Below are 19883 nucleotides of genomic sequence, written 5' to 3' on the forward strand. Positions count from 1 at the left end.
ACGCGCATTCTGATTGGTTTGTCGTATTTTCGCATATAACATTCATCGATAGGGGGACGAGTTTTCTTGCAGGTTACGGAAAGTGGCGAGTGGTGACGAATGCCCTGTATCCACTGAATCAAACAATCCAGAAAAGTAGTAACCAAAAGGTTCATGGTAACAAACATGTTCCTGGAGTAATGAGGGTCGTGTAAAAATGAGCATTCTGCTAGTGATTTTAATGAAGGCGACAAATATATGTATGCTTTAATATCGCCCATTCGAACCTTAAATGATCTTAAACTTAAAGTGTGCAGTTTTCTGGCAAATCAGCAAATGGACTAAAAGCCCATTTCTGGAGATACCCGCCATACAATCAGATCGGACAAGCAGGCAATTTTGGCAAAATTGTATCTCAGGGTATTATAAAAAAACAGCAATGGTCGCAAAGAATTGATTTCAGCCAAACTCATGTTTACCTCGTCGACGAAGCTTGACAATTTAATTTTGTAGAATAATCTAAAAAATTATCCCTGAGCGACGGGCAATTTCATAATGAATGTGTGTATGATTGGAAACTTTAAGGCGCGCGTGTCTTCATGGAGGAAAGACGCGCGTGTCACTGTTTCGGTGTGCGGGACTTAACATAGCAGAACCTGCCGGGTCGGGGGTAGTGTCTTGAAGTCCTGTGTAGAATAGTGAAGTCCCAGAATCACCAATGGCAATAAAATTAAGGCTTGCTTTGAAAGGAATTGAATTCATAGCCTTAGGTCATAATTAATTTGTGTCCCTTAATTTGTACAATCCAACTGAGAAGTATGACAATTTTCCATTTTCAATAGAGTGGAATCTCACAGTTTGAAGATTTTTATTCTGCGGTTTCTCAGTTGGAAGATTTCAGTCGTGTGGTTCCTCTGCATGTATGTTTCAGTGGTGTACGTGTGATTTAAAATTGTACACTGCTATAGTGCAGTTTGTCAACTTGAGTGAGTGAGTGAGTATGGTTTTACGCCGCTTTTAGCAATATTCCAGCAATTTCACGGCGGGGGACACCAGAAATGGGCTTCACACATTGTACCCATGTCGGGAATCGAACCCGGGTCTTCGGCGTGACGAGCGAACGCTTTAACCACTAGGTTACCCGACCGCCCCGTGTCAACTTGAAGATGGCGTGGTTTCGAGAATGTAGTTTACAGGGTTTGATTTTAATTTGTAAATTTCAGTTTGTTTACCTGATTAGAGCGTTGTCTCGGTCGAGTAGATTTAAAGGGTTGACGTCACTAGTATGTTGCCACCGATGATGGTTGGAGGCGGTGAGGTGGTTCGGCGGTGGCGGAGCCTGCTGGTTACAGCTCATCGCGCTGAAGACCCGAGTTCGATGCCCGCAAGGGTACAATGTGTGAAACTGGAATATTGTCAAACGAGGCGTCAAATCCAACTCACTCACTCACCTATTCACCATTGTATCTGTAGTGAATATAATCCTTTGACCAGAGTTAGCTTGGGCATTAAACACAACTGAGACAAACGTATCGACCCCCATCCTCGATTCTGAACAGAATTATACCTCCTTTTTATTATGATCAGTACCGTTGACCCCGTCTCTACGAAAACCTCGTTCTGGGTGTGATTCGAATGAGACGGTGATGAAAATAGCGTCCAATCGAACTACACTAATGCGTGAGATGATTTGGTTTGTTGTTTAACGCCGCACTCAGCAATATTCCAGCTATTTGACGGCGGTTTGTATATGATCGAGTGTGGACCAGACAATCCAGTGATAAATATCATGAGCATCGATCCACGCAATTGGGATCGATGACATGCATCAACCAAGTCAGCGAGCCTGACCACCCGATCCCGTTAGTCGCTTCATACGACAAGCATAGTCGCCAGTTACGGCAAGCTTGGGTTGCTGAAGACCTATTCTACCCCGGATCTTCACGGGTCGCGTGAGATGAGTTCTAATTGTAATGTAATTGATGAAAAAGAAAGACAGGGCAAGGTCACATCCGAAACAAACGTACGGCAACGAGTCCATGGTGTTTTATCATAATACAATGGACATATAGTACGCTGCCTCACCAAGAGATGGCAAGCAATCAAGCCGTTTTCTGACTTTGAACAAAACATAAAATATTGTTTCTCCTCACTTAAAATATAATGGGAAGGTCAAATTTTAGTTATTATTTGCTGTTTCTATTTCCCTCCAACCTAAATTCACAGTTGTACAAGAAGGTCCCTTCTCTGCACAACATTGCAAAGTCACGAAAGGTATTTTTGGTCATCACAGCGGGTTACATCAAAAAGTGCAACTTCGGAAAAATAAATAAAACGAAAAAATGCTGACAACGGATCCGAATCTAGCATGCTAACATCTAAATAGAAATCTGATTATTTTGATCGCTAGACGATAAAACAAGAAAACAACATGTGGCCTAACTATCAGGAAGTGTAGCTCTTTGACTGAGATCCTAAATATGATGATTGGTCAGCTGAAGAAATAGACAAACACGACAACGGCCATAAAGAGATCATTTGTTTGACGTGTGCTAAGAGCTGCTGCCGATGCCTTTTGGGTGGAGGGGGACGACAAATCTATAATAATAATAATAATAATGATGATGATGATGATGATGATGATTGATGTTATAACGTTGCTGTTGTTATACTACCCAATTATAGACATGATAAAGGTACAGTCATGTTCCAGCGGCAAGCTTGTCCACCAGCCTATATCTAGTCTAGCTTACACCTTTGCCTTTCCAATCCTTCCTTTTTGTGTTAAAACAAGTGTGGACTATCGCACACATCGACAGTCCATCTTCAGAGAACGTTCTACAAAATAAACATCCGTGTTCCGAACATTTCACTCTGTCGATTTGCGGTGAAATTATTCAAACAATTAAGCAATTAAGACAAATATTTTTAAAGTGGTTCAAAGTTGTCAATGAACTCTCTCGAGTACTTTCATATATTTGAGTGCAAAATCATTGGAGGTTTTCACTCAAAGGACTGAACGCTTATCGCAGTAACAGTCAGCGTTTGTCTCAGTTTTGTTTGTTTGTTTTAAACGCTGCACACAGCAATGTACCAGCTACATGACGACGGTCTGTAAATAAACGGCTCTGGACCAGACAATCCAGTCATTGATAACATTAACATCGATCCTCGCAGTTGGGATAGGATGACATGCATCAACAAAGTCAACGAACCTGACCACCCGATCCCTTTATTCGCCTCTTACGCGACAAGCATGGGTTGCTGAAGACCCATTCTAACCCGGATCTTCACGGGTTGTGTAATATCACTAAACTGCATGCCTATGTTAATGTAAGGGGGAAATGCGGCAGTAATAAGTATCTCTACTGGGTAATCTGTCATTCTGTTTGTCTGTCAGCGATGAAATCTCAAAACCTTTCGTTATCTGATCGACCAGATCGTGTGCTACGGTAGTCATCTTTATGAATTCATTTGAAATAAGAACAGCGATCTGATTGGATATCGCGTTTTCATCACAAGGGACACAACTCGTGTTCTACATGCGATGGTCCACGGCCGAGGTAAGGAAAGTTGGCATGAAATGGCAAGGATGCAGACTTTGATAGGCTAGTGGACACCTTGCCACGGGAAGATGGGTACAGGTTGGCACGTAATGTGGATGCAAAAAGAAGATGGGCACCACCTACAGCGACAATTCTCCCCACACATTGTGATTTGATGACCTGATGTATTGTTAAGAATGTCGTTAATCACATTATGGCGAGAGAAAGAGTGATATCGAAAGTTGGTAGGTAAATCAATCGTTAGTGAAACATATGGACATTTTCATTTAAACCGCTCAATAAAAATTATGAAAAATCAATCGCGCTGGAAGTCGTTAGAGCGGAACCGTAAAACACAAAAAACATATATTGCAATAAACATTGAATAGCTCTAAAAAGTATTTGTGAAATAACTCTTCATTGACTTGCAACCTCTTGTGAGCCCCTAAAATTTAAAGTCGAAACAAAGTCCTATGTTATACAAAAACACCATCGTTTACAGCAAATGCTTATTTTCAAATACCTCATAACTTCCAGAAGCATGGCTTCTGGTTCAAACAAAACGTCCGCCTATCGTCATTGAAAGTCCGAAATTAGAATTTTCTTCTTGGCTCGAAGGAATTTATACGTCAGCGTGACTTCGTCACAAAGACTATTTGATGCTAGTATCGATTTTCTCTTTTGAAGTAGAACAACTGTTTAGAATTCCAAATCGAATTATTTCTACTCTGAGAGCATGTGCCTCGTTTGAGGACGAGTATAGGCGACATGGAGCGTCCCAATTTAAACGCATGTAAGTAGAGCATTGGCAGTCTCCCTAACTTACTTAGAATTGTCTTTTTTTTTATCTGAAGAAAATGTCTTAGTTGAGATCTGGTGGGTAAGTCGTATAACTGGTTTTATTGAAGGATTGTCAGATGGGTTAAGGGTTTCATCTGTCAATGCATCGGCTGCATAATCAAATAGGAGAAATTCTAATCGAATCAAGGCTTTTTTTAAATTGTTTCAAACTCAGTTCCCTCGCTCGAATACACGAGATAGGCCATAGCTGTCTCGATATGTGATCTCGTTATCTCAGCATTATTGGTTTGTTCGATGAGTTGGATTTATCGTAGTCCGCGTTTTGTTCATGACATAATAACTGTGTCCACTTGGGGAATCGAACACGGCCTGTACGATCAGTCAATAAGATTACCACTGGGCCAATGCATATGTGGAAGCTTCAGTGCTGTGATTACCGTTTGCATGACGTTATATTCGAGCTAAACGGTACATTCGAGATTGCAGATGTTTTATGGGCACCGTTGAAAAATTCACACTCTGATCATAAATATATTATATATTAAATTGTAAATATTCCCCTACAATACATTTTATTCAATTTCTCGACTATTGAAGATATATCATTTTTTCTCCTTCAAATCTACAAATTAAAAACATTTTATATGCGTGTTTTTTTAAACAAACCTTCGCAATAATGCCTGATGAATTTATAATGACATATTTATCAATATAATACATTAATAAATAAATTATTTTGAGATTATTCGGGAATAACATGAATAGCAATCATTCATGAAATTCCACGAACGAATATCCGCGCGTGATTATGATACTTATGTAGCATTATCTTATTTTGGACACGTCGTGGATATGACCCAGTTATTTGACGTCTGGAGGTGCGGTAACATGAATATGGTTGTGTATGCATTATTGAACGAGCCTTGTGTTGATCCGAGGTCGCCCCTTGCGCGTGACAGATGTTGACGCATCAATACTCCATGATGACGATGTACTGGCATAGGTTGGTCGACGGTCAATACATGAATATTGCTTTACGTGCTGGCTAGATATCACCAGCCTAGATATTGACGTTATTATTATTCGTGTTATCTGTGCAACTGTTACATTGTATCTTTGTTGCCCTAAAAACTTATTATTTGGACAACCTGTAACTAAATTGACATACGTCCTAAAACATCCGGGGGAATTCGGGTTAGAATAGGTCTTAAGCATCCCATGCTTGTAAGAGGCGACTAACGGGATCGGGTGATCAGGCCCGCTGACTTGTTTTCGTATCCCAATTGCGTGGATCGATGCTCATGATTTCAATCACTTGATTGTCTGGTCCAGACTTGATAATTTACAGACCGCCGTCATATAGGTGGAATATTGCTGTGTGCGGCGTTAAACAACAAACCTGTGCTTGTTGTTTCGCCAAAGTCGTTTAAGTCTACGGCCTGCATCACTTCGGGCTTTACGAAGGTCACACGCCGTGATACAACTGAAATATTTTTCAAAATGGCGTTCAACCAAACTCACACACTCAACTTAACACGATACCGCCAACAATAATTACATATCCGCATCTATCACGATTCCTCTTTTAGACAAATCGTGACAGCTATTTACCACGTTGGAGGCGAGTATATTTCATCACAGTCACGCCTAGCGCAGCATGAAGCCGTCTGACTAGTCTTGTCCATTTCAGTGAAATCTACATACACATGTGTCGGACATCGATTATCAATAGTGTTGTTTATTGCATCTATTATTGATACAGACATCACAGACATACTCCAATCTCGGCCCAGCGATGACATTAGCTTGATTGGGTCACAAAATCTATTTTCACAGTAACGGGAAAACGTACTGATTTGCTTAAAGTGATGCTCAGCGTAGCGTTAAAGGAAAAGCATCGAGCTGTTAAAAGTCAAGCCAGGTTATGCAGTAAAGATGGTTAGGAATAGCCTACTTGTAACATCAATCGACTTTACACACGTCAGTAGAGAATTCCGGGAATGGAAGTGACTCGAATAATAGCTTCAAATGAATCACCGAGAAAACATTAATTGATATGTCGAAATATCGTTAACTCGAATTTCTCGAAGATGTTGAATATCTGTTATTCGAGACAACCGGAATCCTGATCTACGTCGAAGGACGGTAATGTTTCTCTCTTGATCAAAACGTTACGTGGGCTTAAACTACACTTCGATTTAAACGAGTTCGAGGTAAAGAGTGGCTCTATGTGTGTGTTATTGAAGCTCCTTTTGAAGCGATCATGACATCGCTCGTGTATAGTTAGGAGTTTGGTGGTCCCGGTTCGAAAAACCCTTATTCAGCGTAAAGGATAGATGCGGTTGTGCCGAACGGATAATCGGTTGGTTGTGGCCTGGAATGTCCGAGCGGAATTGTCGGAAGTCCTGAAAAGCTAGTCGTATTGGTGAGGCTTGGTGAGGTGAAATGGGGTTGGACGTCGCGTCCAAGATTATTGCACATGTATAGCGATGTGCGTGCACGCGTGTGTGTGTAGGGTGGGGGGCTGCTTGCACCAGTCCGGACTAATGCTGATTTTATTGTGCTAGACCACTGAGATTCCAAGCAATAATGTGAATACCTCACTCGGACACAGTATACCGACTCCGAGCCGCCCAAGTCCTTGTTTAGGCCCCGTCTTGCCGAGCGTAAGACAGGGTAACAACAAGTATCATCTTTTGATGTCTTTTGGTATGACGCGGCCGGGGATCGAACCCGGACCTTTCGCTTCTTTCGGGCGGACGCTCTACCACTAGACCACGGAGGCGGTCGGTGAGGTTTGGCTTGAACTGTCTTGAAAGGCTGGTTGGTGCAGTCGAGTCCTGGCTCTTACATGGTTTGTTTGTTTGTTGTTTAACGCCGCTTTCAGCAATATTCTAGTTGTATGTATCCTAACCGGACGGATAACATACATAAATAACCGAGTGATTATGACGTCATTCCTCCCAATAATCGGATTAGTTTCTGGATAATATTGTTAATTCAATCATACCGAGAGACCCTTTTGACAGAACGCTAATGAATATCACCAAGATCAGCCATAAGATTCAGAAATGAATCAACTCATTGTTTATTACCACTAGGGGCCACAAACAGTCCATATGTCGTCTCTACTTCAACGTACGAGCGTCTGGGTGTACTCGTTTCTGGTATGATGATTGTGTTTGTTTCTCAACCGTCCTCGGAGAATATAGCCAATCAAAGTGCGTATGAGAAGCCTGCCCTTTGCACGCTCAGCGCCAAGCTCATCCTGTAGGGTTGGGCGAATGAAAGATACGTCTCCCGTTATCAGATAATTACATGAGGGATGATAGGACCCCCCGCGAGCTCGTCACTAGCGGTTTGTTTATTGCATCAGTTCAATCAACTGGCCCGGCGGAGGATAATTAAGTGACTACGATCTTCCTCGCGTGATTTATGCGATTTTAAGGAAAGCGGTGATAACGTTAGTTCATAACGCTACATAACATGCAGAGGTGTTTTTGTGCTTTAAGGAATTAACGGGTTCAAAAACATCGTAGATTCATTAATTTCGGTTTCAAGAAGTCAGTGTTGACTTCGCGGAACGGTCGTTTCACTAACGATGCCACTAACGATGCCATTCGGCAAACCTCGCCCCTTTCCGTAACCGTCTTGACTCGGTTGTGAATGGAGGAAACGGGATAACTTGTCGGCTTACTGAAAACAGGCTTCCGCCTCTACACGCTTGCGGATGCCAATGTTCTTGCGTTAACTGATTAATTATCATTGGTCTTATATATACGTGTAGTTACTAATTTAGACGTTTATATCCTGATTTAATCAAAAGATACTTGTATACAACCGTTGTTTTGAAAATATAGTTGACGGTGACTGCCGTCTTCCCGAGGCAAGAGAGTTAACTAACTTTTGTAGTCCAGTTAACACCCTTGCCTCGGAGTGAGTGAGTTGGGTTTAACGCCGCTTTTAACAGTATTCCAGTCATATCACGTCTAATCAGCTTAATGAGGAAGGAAAGCCCGAAGTGATGCAGGTCTCAGAGGTTTACCACTTCGGTGACACCCACGAGCACGTGCATGGTCCCTTGCCTCGGAAAGATGGGTGACTGCGCTAGCACTGACAACAAACGGTAATTGAATTTACTAAAACAAGTATTAGTGAACTTCCGATATTCATAACCACAAACCACTACCAGGTTTTCTGAGGCTGACATGCATCAACCAAGTCAGCGAGCCTGACCACCTGATCCCAATCGTCGCCTCTTATTCTAACCCAAATCTTCACGTGTGTGATACAAGTGGAATGTGGTTACCGTGGCTTCAAGAGCGACCCAGTCACTGTTTGACTTTGAGGTTGCAATACAGTTCTTTATTTCTTTCATCCAGGGACTGCCATGTTTAGCATGAAGTCTAATTTTATGATTTTGTAACGCCCAATCCATTTTCCAGCTAAACTTAATGGCGAATAAAGTATACCGAATTTGTTTTTTATGCAATTGAAAATTGAAAGAACGGTTTAAAATTTGGATTTTCTGTTTAACCTTCCCTCATTCGTGCAACATCTGTAAAAAGACTGGGATAAGAAATGCAATTGCAACCACATGTAAATTTGTGCCGAAAAAAAGCAAATCTATTGACTTTCAAAGATAAGATGTCTAAGGTACCCATCAGCAGTTGTGTATTATGCGAATGTTGTTTTATTACATTTTTAAAAGATTTAAATCAAATTATAATTTTAAAAAATATTTTACAGTTACAGTTCATTTTGGAGATATATGTTCGCCGCTGACTTGAGATATTTTCAATTGTAAAACAAACATATGATAAAACCAACTCGGACACAGTTTACTGACTGCGATCACAAGTCCTTGTTTTACTCCCCTTTATTCCGAGCCCCAGGCAGGGTAACAACAAGTGCAATCTTTTAATGTCTTGGCATGACGCGGCCGTGGATAGAACCACCGACCTTCCGCGCTAGGGTAAGACGCTGTGTCCACTAGACCACGGAAGTGGTCCTCGCACAGCGAACTAAGCGCCGCGACTGTCGGATGTCAGTGTTAAAGCACAGGGTTTACGATCGTTTCATCGCGAATATCGCTTTTAGGAACGGGACCAGATGTTTAAGTTACCATTCTATCATCAACAGATGAACACTCATCCTTTCAGCCGAGAACTAACACAAACAAAGTGTATTTCACCTTTTTGGAAGAAATGATTGCTTTCACATTTACAATTCATGAAATATGTGAAAACGATTACACGAGTGATCAATTTCAATAAATTTGAAATGAGGGCATCTGTATTGCTGTGCGACTCGATTCATCGATCCTATTTCGTGCTAGATAACCAGTGTATAACAACCAGGCCTGAAACTGAGGGGCCATCGTAGCTGTCAAACTAAATGATCTTATCAAGGATTTGGCGTGAACTCTTCGCGAGTGAAGCTGCTGGACATAACAGAGAAATAGTCTTCTGACATCTCTTTTAATTGGTGTGTTTTAATAGCATTACCTAACAGCAAGTTGCTGCTTCGAACACATTGACCCATAAATGTCACGCTTCGCCGCCCTTTCCTTGATTGTGGTTTGTTTGTTTGTTGCTTAACGCCGCACTCAGCAATATTCCAGGTTTGTGACGGCGGTCTGTAAATAATCGTGTCTGGACCAGATAATCCATCGATTGACATCATGAGCATCGATCCACGCAATTGGGATACGATGACATGAATCAACCAAGCCTGACCACCCAATCCCGTTAGTCGCCTCTTTCGACAAGCATGGACGCCTTTTACGGCAAGCATGGGTAGCTGAAGACCTATTCTACCCCGGATCTTTACGGGTCCTTGATTGTGGTAAATTGCTCTTAGTTAAACAATTCACTTGTCTCAATGAGCGTCAAAAGTGATAATTATAACTGACTCTATCCCAACTCAGCCTCCTGTTCGAAGTGAACGAGTTTGGTTTTACGTCGCTTCGAACAGTTTCAAATATCATGTCATGCTTACAAACCAAGGTACATTGGTTCAAATACACAGGATCCTGGTACGCGAAAGAGAAGCAACTCTGTACAACTGATTATGTGATAAGGCTACCAGAAAAGAAGGACCAGTGGTATGAAGCGTCCCTAACGTTTAAAACGTTCGTGGTTGAGCAAATACGATTGTGTAGTGAGTTGGAATTTGCGCCGAATTAGGTAATATTACAGCAATATGACGGTTGACAGGAAGAACATTGTACCCATTTTTTTAATCGAACCCGGGTGTTGTCGAACCACCCAAATGCTATTGGGATTTCTTTGAAAAATATGTGTTGCGTTTATTCTTTGACATCACGAACCCACAAGGAACGATATATACGACCCGTCGCTATCCCGAGGGTTACATCAGGGTGTAATATACTACTTAAAACAAGTAAAGGAACACCTATAATTGGAAGGCTGTGTTTTGCAATACACACCGGCAAGGACAGATTAACTGTTGTCATATGAAAAAATCGGGTGCTCTTGAACTTTTTTTTGTAGTATATTTCTTTCAAAAATAATTCACATATTTCGTTCGATATCTGCCGCTGATAGTTTCATATAGCTCTGCATGTCGCAAACACGTCGATAACAAGAACAGTCTGACGAGATCGCTATAGTAACTGGTTGTCGCTTGTAAAAGCATATGTGTGTTTCTGTACATTAAGTAAATACCTATTGTGCACACGCGTAAGAAGTACATATCTTTTCATCTCATAAGGTTACATCAAGAAAATCAATATTGACAACACGAAGCGTTTTGCATACAGTCAGGTACTGCAGGGGAAGAGACAGACTGAAGCTTAGTCTTTGAAAATATATAATTTTGACAGAAACAAACAACTCCTGTTAAATTGAAAAGGAGCCATAGTGAGATGGAAGATTCCTGTGGAAAATCTAGACTTGCTTTATGTAGACTCTAGCATTATAGTAAAGCTAGGCGGAAGGGGAATAATACGGTTGAGAGACAATGAGACAGGCAAAGACCCATTAGGGTTTTGGGTTTTGAAGATTCTTCTGTTGTAATACTGCGAGGCAGACTAGGGGTTTAAGCTGGATGACCAAATGGTATCCAAGGAGGTTTTCTATGTCACTCTTCTTATGTCAACTTCCCAAATTACTCCGTGCACGTCAACGGACAGGCTATAATGTGCACTGGCCACGTCTACATCAAGTTCATGTAAACTGTGTGGATGTACATCGTTCCAAACACATTGTGGATACAAGCGTGTTTGAACAGCGAGGAAGTGACAAGTTTGACAAAAAGGGGATCTCCGTGACTTGGTAGAGTTCATTTAGTTTCAGGGGTTGACATGAACGTGCACATGGCGCACGTGCACTATACACTCACGTGGTTGTTACAATGTGATGTCAGTTTGACACTGGCGTCGTCGCTAGCATGCACGGCGATGTGCTGGTGTATTTAATGACATCACCCACACTGTACATATTCCCATGGTGTAAGTTATTGTTACTGGAGTTCCAGCTCCTCTCGATCGGGTATACAGCATACCTATCAGTCTTGGACTGTTCCGCTCAGGTGAGGGGGTTCTCGTTCACATCTTCCGTCTGTGACAGAACGAGACCCCTCCGACGGTCTCCCAGACTCTAGAGAATACATTTTTAAAAGACCAACTCAAATTTAGAATGTTTTGCAAGTCTGGATTGCCTCAGCTCAAGGCTGAAAAATATAAAGATGGTTCTGGATTCCATTTGGATAAAAAAAATTAATATTTTGTAGATATATGCTTTTAGATAAAATAACTTTATTTCTGGGCCCAATGTCAGTCTACCGGGAGCGTTCTGAAGAAGAAGCTAGATTTACAGCATACCTTGGCCTGTGGGCCTGTTCCGCTTATTCACATTCAGACGGGTCAATGGTCAGGTTTGGAGGTTCTCTTTCAAGTCTACCCGTGGGTAGGAAAACGCGAGCCACTGCGCGCTGTTCAGCCGAAAGCTATGACGCTGTTTGCCGAAATGTGCAACAAGAGTTTCGCGCTGTTTTAATTATGGACTTGAAACATAGTCACTGTTCCGTATTGAATACCCGCGGTTTTACTGTCACTCCTGTACTTGCGGACAACGAAAACAACTATTCCACTCAAATGAAGTTAAAGAACATCCTATTCTTTCAAAAGAAAACATACAACTTTATGGAAATCAACTTCTGGTTTATGCATTTAGCAACGTTTCGATGTACATCCTTACACCGGTATCAAGCACAGGAACTCGATGAAAGCGAGTATAGTATAACATGTTCGTATGGAAAAAAATCAAATCCCTCTATATACATATAGACAAGGAGTGATCGTGGTCCTTATTGAAGATTTCGCACTCGGTTCGAATCACAGCTCCATATCGCATGAAATATGAATGTCACTTATTTCAACCTATTGGAACCTGCGAAACAAACCATAGGCTACACAATCGTGTTCATCTGTGGTCACCTTACCTCGTATGTGACGTAACGTTTGACGTGACGTCACTTGCTTGTTAGCATACTGCCAGTCATTAGAATAATCTGATAGATATTGTTACAAGCAAATGACAATTCTTTGTATTGTTTCCACTCGTAATGGCAGATGTGTTTTGTGTGTCAATAGCGGGGTGTATGGCATTTTACGCGTTGAACGCTAATGTTCACCCCTTCACCTTCAGTCTCGTGGTGTACACGTCTATTCATCTCGTAAAATCCCGTTCACTCCGTTAGTGACCATGACCCTCGCAACTCACAACGACAAACATGGAAACTCGCTTCTTCTCGGCTGTGTAGATGTATATCCTCCGGGGAGAAACGTTAATATCTTTTTCATGGAAGACATGCTGTTTACTATAATTATGTTCTCAGCTAATTATCCACAAGAACACCAGTGAAACACTTTGTAAACGCAAAACAGCCATTTTAGTGACGCCTGTTTGGCCGGCCTGAGCCTTGAAGAAAATGTTGGTCAGCTGATCAAATGTTCTTGTAGAAGATAGAAACGTCATTCTTTGAAATTAGTCGTGTGTGCAGATGTTACTACCATAGAATCACCTGGCCAGAATAAGAGATATGAAAGTGCTTTGAACCGAAGGGAGAAGCGGTTAGGCATTTAAAAATACCGTCAATGACGTACAACGTCAGCAAGGTGTTGAGAGTTTCCGCAATTTTTCAGTGTATGTAGCTAGTTCCGGTACATTATTTCCTAGAAGGGAGCAGACTAAACATGCGGTCAGTGTTGTTATGTTTCTCATTGGAAAGAAGCACATGTTTATATGTGTTTATTTAGCATATTCCTATGATTCAGCAATTCAAATCAGTCCTTGTTTCTTTAAAAACTGGAGCGTTGGGGTAGCCTAGTGGTTAAAGCGTTCTCTCGTCACGCCGAAGACACGGGTTCGATTCCCGACATGGGTACAATGTGTGAAGCCCATTTCGCCGTGATATTGCTGGAATATTGCTAAAAGCGGCGTAAAACCATACTCCCTCACTCACTCACTCTTTAAAACCTTCAACCGCACTGGTGTTTTTGCTGATAATGCCCTTATTAAAACTTGGTCTTATGTTTAGTTTTTAGATAGTAACAAATTTTCACGTCTTGGATATGGATACAGAAATAATAAATAAATGCATGACTATATTCTGTAGCCATTGCCTTTGACAGTTGTTTGAAGAGGAAAAGTTGTCTACTCCATTACGCTTACAAACTAAATTGCCCTGTAAAAGAAAGTATACTATTGGATGTGACAAAAAAAATTGCAAACGTTTTGAAAACAGTCGCAAAAATACTGCAACCGTAAGGTCCAGACTACAACTATGATACCCGTATCAAATACATCACCAGCGATAACCATTTCTTCTTTGTTTCATTTCAGCCACCATTTCAGTTTTGCATCAAGGGCCCATGAATATATTTCCTTTTTCATTATAGGATTGACCAAAAAATGTTGTTATTAATAAATTACATGTAATTTCTAAGTTTTCCGTTCGTAACAGTTGTGAAAATAGCCCTGAAATATTCATGTCAGGTCAGTAACTGAGATGGTGAGTGAGTTCGGTGCAGGTCTCAGACGTTTGCCACGAGGACGGTTATGGTGCTAATAAACCTGGAAACAAAATCGGGGCGAACCGGAATTCGACCCCACGATCATAGGTTTCTGGTGATAAGGGGATACAACTCTGCAGAGCCAATCTCAACCTTAGACAACTGGGCCATTCGTGCCCCAGAATCTACCTTATACCAAACTAAACAGATATATTGTTACTATTCTGTGGGGACTTGCCTTGTCAGAATACATTATTACTATTCTGTGGAGATTTGTCTTGTCAGAATACATTATTACTATTATGTGGGGACTTGTCTTGTCAGACTTGAGTATTATTTGAATAACCAGTGTGAAATGGCGTCGTTAGAGAATACGACTAGATTTGATGAAGTGGTAATATTTATACATACGTTTTTTTCTCCTTTGCAGATTTCAGTCTCTTCAAACAGGAAATGATAAAGGGACATAACTCGTTCCGGGTGTGCCACGGAAGTCCAGAATTATCTCCCTCGGATGAATTGTGTAAAGAATCGCAGGAGTGGGCCAACAGTTTGTCAGAGAGAGGGTATCTTCAGTACAGTGAAACATCAGGTAGAGTAACTGTAAACCCGACTCAGATCAGTCCAATAGAGCATCAGCCAGAACTGCCGGGAATCCATATTGGAACTTTTCGTTCACGTGACTATATCAACGCAACATGGGATCAGTCCAGGGCTCCGTTCAACAAAGCGATCATAGAGCTTAAAGTATTGGATTTACGACCGTCTAAACGCTACGATCGCTTTGTAGAACGGAGCCCTGGACCTTATATCTCTGTTCAAAATTGTTGCCGTTTACTTGTGTCTTCATGAAAGCGTATACCTAATATCAATTAAGCACTGACTGACCTGAAACATCCGTTGTGTTTTACGAACTATTTATACATCACGATCAGGGTTAAACTGAAGTTATATCACTGCTCCTTTACTGTTCGAGGCGAACCGAGCCGGGTGGGTATCAAAAATTCTACCATGACATTGATGAATGCTTGATTCTGATTGGTTAAAAAGAGGTTTCCCTTTTACTACGGGGATCCCTTTCAAATATATTTAGCCTTTTCACACAAAAAACATGCGTATGAATACATCGATAGCCTACATATCGATTCATAGAAAATGGCTGCTGATGGATCACCCCCACTTGAACTGTAAAACGTATCTATATTTCCTCTATTACACGCTGGGTCTCAAATACATGCCAGGTCTCTAATACACGCCGAGTCAAGGGCTCTTGCGAAATTAATAGACGGCCTAGCGTCTAATAGAGGAAATACAGTAGTTTGATATCGGATGTTTTTGGTGTTCTCGGCCGCAACCCTGACTGCTACGTTGTTGTCATTACAAGATTTAACGGTAGCATATCTTTTCCATACAAATGAAATGTTTATGAAACTGTTTGGGATATTCTGTGGCGACCAGAATCGGAAGAGGCTATTTCCTCATTGAAACAACCGATAATGACAGTAAAATAAAACATTATAAAGCATGTTTGAAGAAACTATATTCGTGACAACATGTTTCATATGGCTAAATCGCTCGGTTCCAAATTAAAATAAGATTTATCTACTCTACAGTGGAACTACATCAAATTTCAAAACACAGTAGGTTTATCTCCTAAATGAATCAAATTAACCACATCAAAGATAAGCTAGTGAGCAGGGCCACTCCACTTGTCAAATCTATCCAGACGACCTTGAACTGGGATAACAATAGTTTACTTATGACATAGAAGCTTTTCGAAAAGTTATCGTAATTTACATATTGTCTTCATCAAGGTGATGGTTTTACACCGCGTTAACCTACGTTCATTCTGATATCTTGGTATCCTTTTCAGGTTATGGTTTGAAAAATATTTTCACAAATTTCCTGATTCAAAACTTGAAAACTGAAGACAATTCTGGAATGTCTAATGGATGACCGATAGTGTATGGCAGTACTTCCCACCGGCTGGGAAAGTCTCTTCCATTTTAAATGTCTATCCCATAACAGCCAGTAACTGTCGCTCGGAATGCCGCATGTTCACCTTTTCGAGGTTGCATGATTAAAAAACACATCTGGAATTCACTTCGCAATCTGGATAGCGATGCTCTGATTGCTCGGATGAAAGATCTTTCTGTTATAGGATTTCCTTTGATCTTCGTGTGGCACTAAGATCTGATCTGTATGAGACTGGCACTCATTAATCGTCTTAGTACCTACTCTTACGTAAGACAACTCCTCTTAAGTTCGTCACTTACTCTTACTTCAGGCACTCATTCTTACGTTAGGCGCCCACTCTTACGTTAGACACTCGATCTTTCATTAGACACCCAGTCTCATATTAGGCACCCACTCTTAAGCTAGACACTTACTATTACGTTAGACATCCACTCTTATTTTAAGCACTAATTCTTACGTAAGACACTCAATCTGACGTACGACACTTACTTTTAAGTTGGACACTTTCTCTTACGTTAGACATCCACTCTTACTTTAGGCACCCATTCTTACGTAAGACACTCAATCTGACGTACGACACTTACTTTTAAGTTGGACACTTTCTCTTACGTTAGACATCCACTCTTACGTTAGGCACTCGATCTTTCATTAGACACCCAGTCTTATATTAGGCACCCACTCTTAAGCTAGACACTTACTCTTACGTTAGACACGCACTCTTACTTTAGGCACCCATTCTTACGTAAGACACTTACTCTTACATTAGGCACTCATTCATACGCAAGGCGCCCACTCTCAAGTTGGACGATTACTCTTATCTAAGACACCCACGCTTCCGTAAGATACCCACTTTTACATTAGACACTGACTCTTACTCAAGACATTTACTCTTACGTTAGACATCCACTCTTATTTTAAGCACTAATTCTTACGAAAGACACCCACTCTTAAGTTGGACACTTACTCTTTCTCAAGACACTCAATCATACGTAAGGCACCCACTCCTACGTTGGACACTTACTCTTACGTTAGGCACTTACTCTTACATAAGGCACTCACTCTTACATAAGGCTGTCACTCTTACATAAGGCTGTCACTCTTACATAAGGCTGTCACTCTTACATTAGGCTGTAACTCACGCCTGAACACTCGGCCGAACTTTAAGCGTCTTTCCGATGCCATTGTTTAGTTTGATCTAGGTTGACAAATCAACTGACATACGCATCCCTGACGCATCACCTCACCTTACATTCATTCATTCATTCATTCATTCGCATCCCTGACGCAATACCTAATCAGACATACGCATCCCTGACGCATCAGTTCATCTAACACACATCCCATCTATCAGTCAAACCCACTAAACTGCGATAATCAAAGCGGGGTCGTGACAGACAGGAGAGAGAAACGAGGTTTTCGTGCTGAGTTTTCTCCTACAAGATTCATCAAGAACCAGATCCAATAAACCTTAGTACTTGTTCCTTAAACAGTCTCATGCCAACCCGATTCACCTCGCATCACCGTTGCACCGACGTGGGACATTTGATTGATTGTATTTTTAAATTTCCATACGGCACATTGAACGTAATGAGAATATTCGTGGCATTTTACTTGAGATCGAAACATTGGATGAATCTACATCTGGAAAAATATATCCCCGTACATGAAGACCTTTGGAAAAATAATCAATACCTCGGGGCATGCTGATTTAAGCTGACGCAAAACAAACCCTAGTTTAACTTTGAAGAGTGAACGCGCTGGGTTATAAATAGATGTACACGAGATTCGAGTCTTCACCTTTTGCATTGCGAAATATTTGTTGACAACGTACAAAAATACATGGACATGACGTTGGTGTCATCATATCTCGGGACTTTCAGATCCCGCATGTGTAATAAATAGATATACTTCAAGTATAGGCATTAGTCAATGTTTTGTCGCTGACCGTGCGATGTCAGCTACATTCAAAATGGCGTCTGCATTGGCAACCATCCTGGTGAATATTTCAAACGCGGTTCGGTTCATATTCCCCTTGTGCATATCTGAGGATCAAAGTCCAGATTTTGACAATTATGATGCAATGTTAATATGATTGTAGAATGGGTTGTGGTTTGTTGGTGTTTTGAGTTTACGCCACGTTCACCACTGTAACTGTTATAGATCTCGACATGCGACAGAGGCGACTTAAGTTATTTACCTTCAATATAAAACATTTGCATTAACTGCTGTTTCATGTAGACACTACACACCAGACACTACTCACCAGACACTACAGTTTCATGTTCTTTTGAATTTGGAAGCCTCCAGACATTTCACTTCAGACACTACACACTAGATATTACAATCAGACACTACACACTAGATATTACAATCAGACACTACACACTAGGTATTTCAATCAGACACTACACACTAGATATTACAATCAGACACTACAATCCGGACATTACACACCAGACACTACAAACCAGACACTACACACAGGACACTACACACCAGGCACTACACACCAGATACTACACACCAGGCACTGCATACCAGGCACTACACACCAGGCACTACACTACAGAACATCGTCTCGCTACAACAGAACAACATGTCGCTTCAACAGAAGGACGTCACGCTACAACAGAACAACAATTCGCAACAAGAGGAGAACGTCTCGCTACAACAGAAGAGCGTCTCGCTTCAACAGAACAGCTATCAGGACACTACACCCCTTAACAATAAAGTAATAATGATGGATTGTGAACGTTGTTCCTTTCATCAGTCATAGACATCGATAATTACACTAGCCACTACACACCAGGCACTATACACCAGACACTACACACAGGACACTACACACAAGGCACTACACACAGGACACTACACACCAGGAATACACACAAGGCACTACAACCCAGATAGTACACATCAGACACTACACAAAGGACACTGCACACCAGGCACTACACATCAGAAACTACGCACCAGGCACTATACACCAGACACTACACACCAGAGACTACACACCAGGCACTACACACCAGGCACTACACACCAGGCACTACACACCAGACACTACACACCAGGAACTACACAACAGGCACTACACACCAGAGACTACATACCAGACACTACACACCAGGGACCACACACCAGGCACTATACACTGAAACGCCCGACACTACAAACCAGACACTACGCACAAGACACACCAGGCACTACACACAAGGCACTACACACCAGATACTACACACCGGGCTCTACACACCAGACACTACACACAAGGCACTACAACCCAGGCACTACACACAAGGCACTACACACCAGACGCTACACATCAGGCACTACACACCAGGGACTACACACCAGACACTACACATCAGGAACTACACACAAGGCACTACACACAAGGCACTACACACCAGACACTACACACCAGGGACTACACACCAGACAGTACACACCAGGCACTACACACCAGGCACTACACACCAGACACTACACACCAGGAACCACACACCAGGCACTATACACCAGACACTACACACCAGAGA

The 19883-nt window shown here is 41.6% G+C and overlaps 1 protein-coding gene across 2 annotated transcripts in view; it reads left to right on the forward strand.

Annotated features, from left to right (window-relative positions):
* The window catches only part of LOC139473034 (Golgi-associated plant pathogenesis-related protein 1-like), a 67224-nt gene that overhangs the window by 38122 nt on the left and 9219 nt on the right, over positions 1–19883 (forward strand). For both annotated transcript variants that reach the window (XM_071255549.1, XM_071255548.1), the window contains exon 2: positions 14795–14956. In XM_071255549.1, coding sequence (XP_071111650.1) covers positions 14795–14956 — 162 coding nt within the window. The remainder of the gene's footprint in view (positions 1–14794; positions 14957–19883) is intronic.

Source organism: Haliotis cracherodii, unplaced genomic scaffold (assembly GCF_022045235.1).
Source record: "Haliotis cracherodii isolate W230 unplaced genomic scaffold, xgHalCrac1.p SCAF_26, whole genome shotgun sequence".
In the NCBI taxonomy this organism is placed as follows: Eukaryota; Metazoa; Mollusca; class Gastropoda; order Lepetellida; family Haliotidae; genus Haliotis; species Haliotis cracherodii.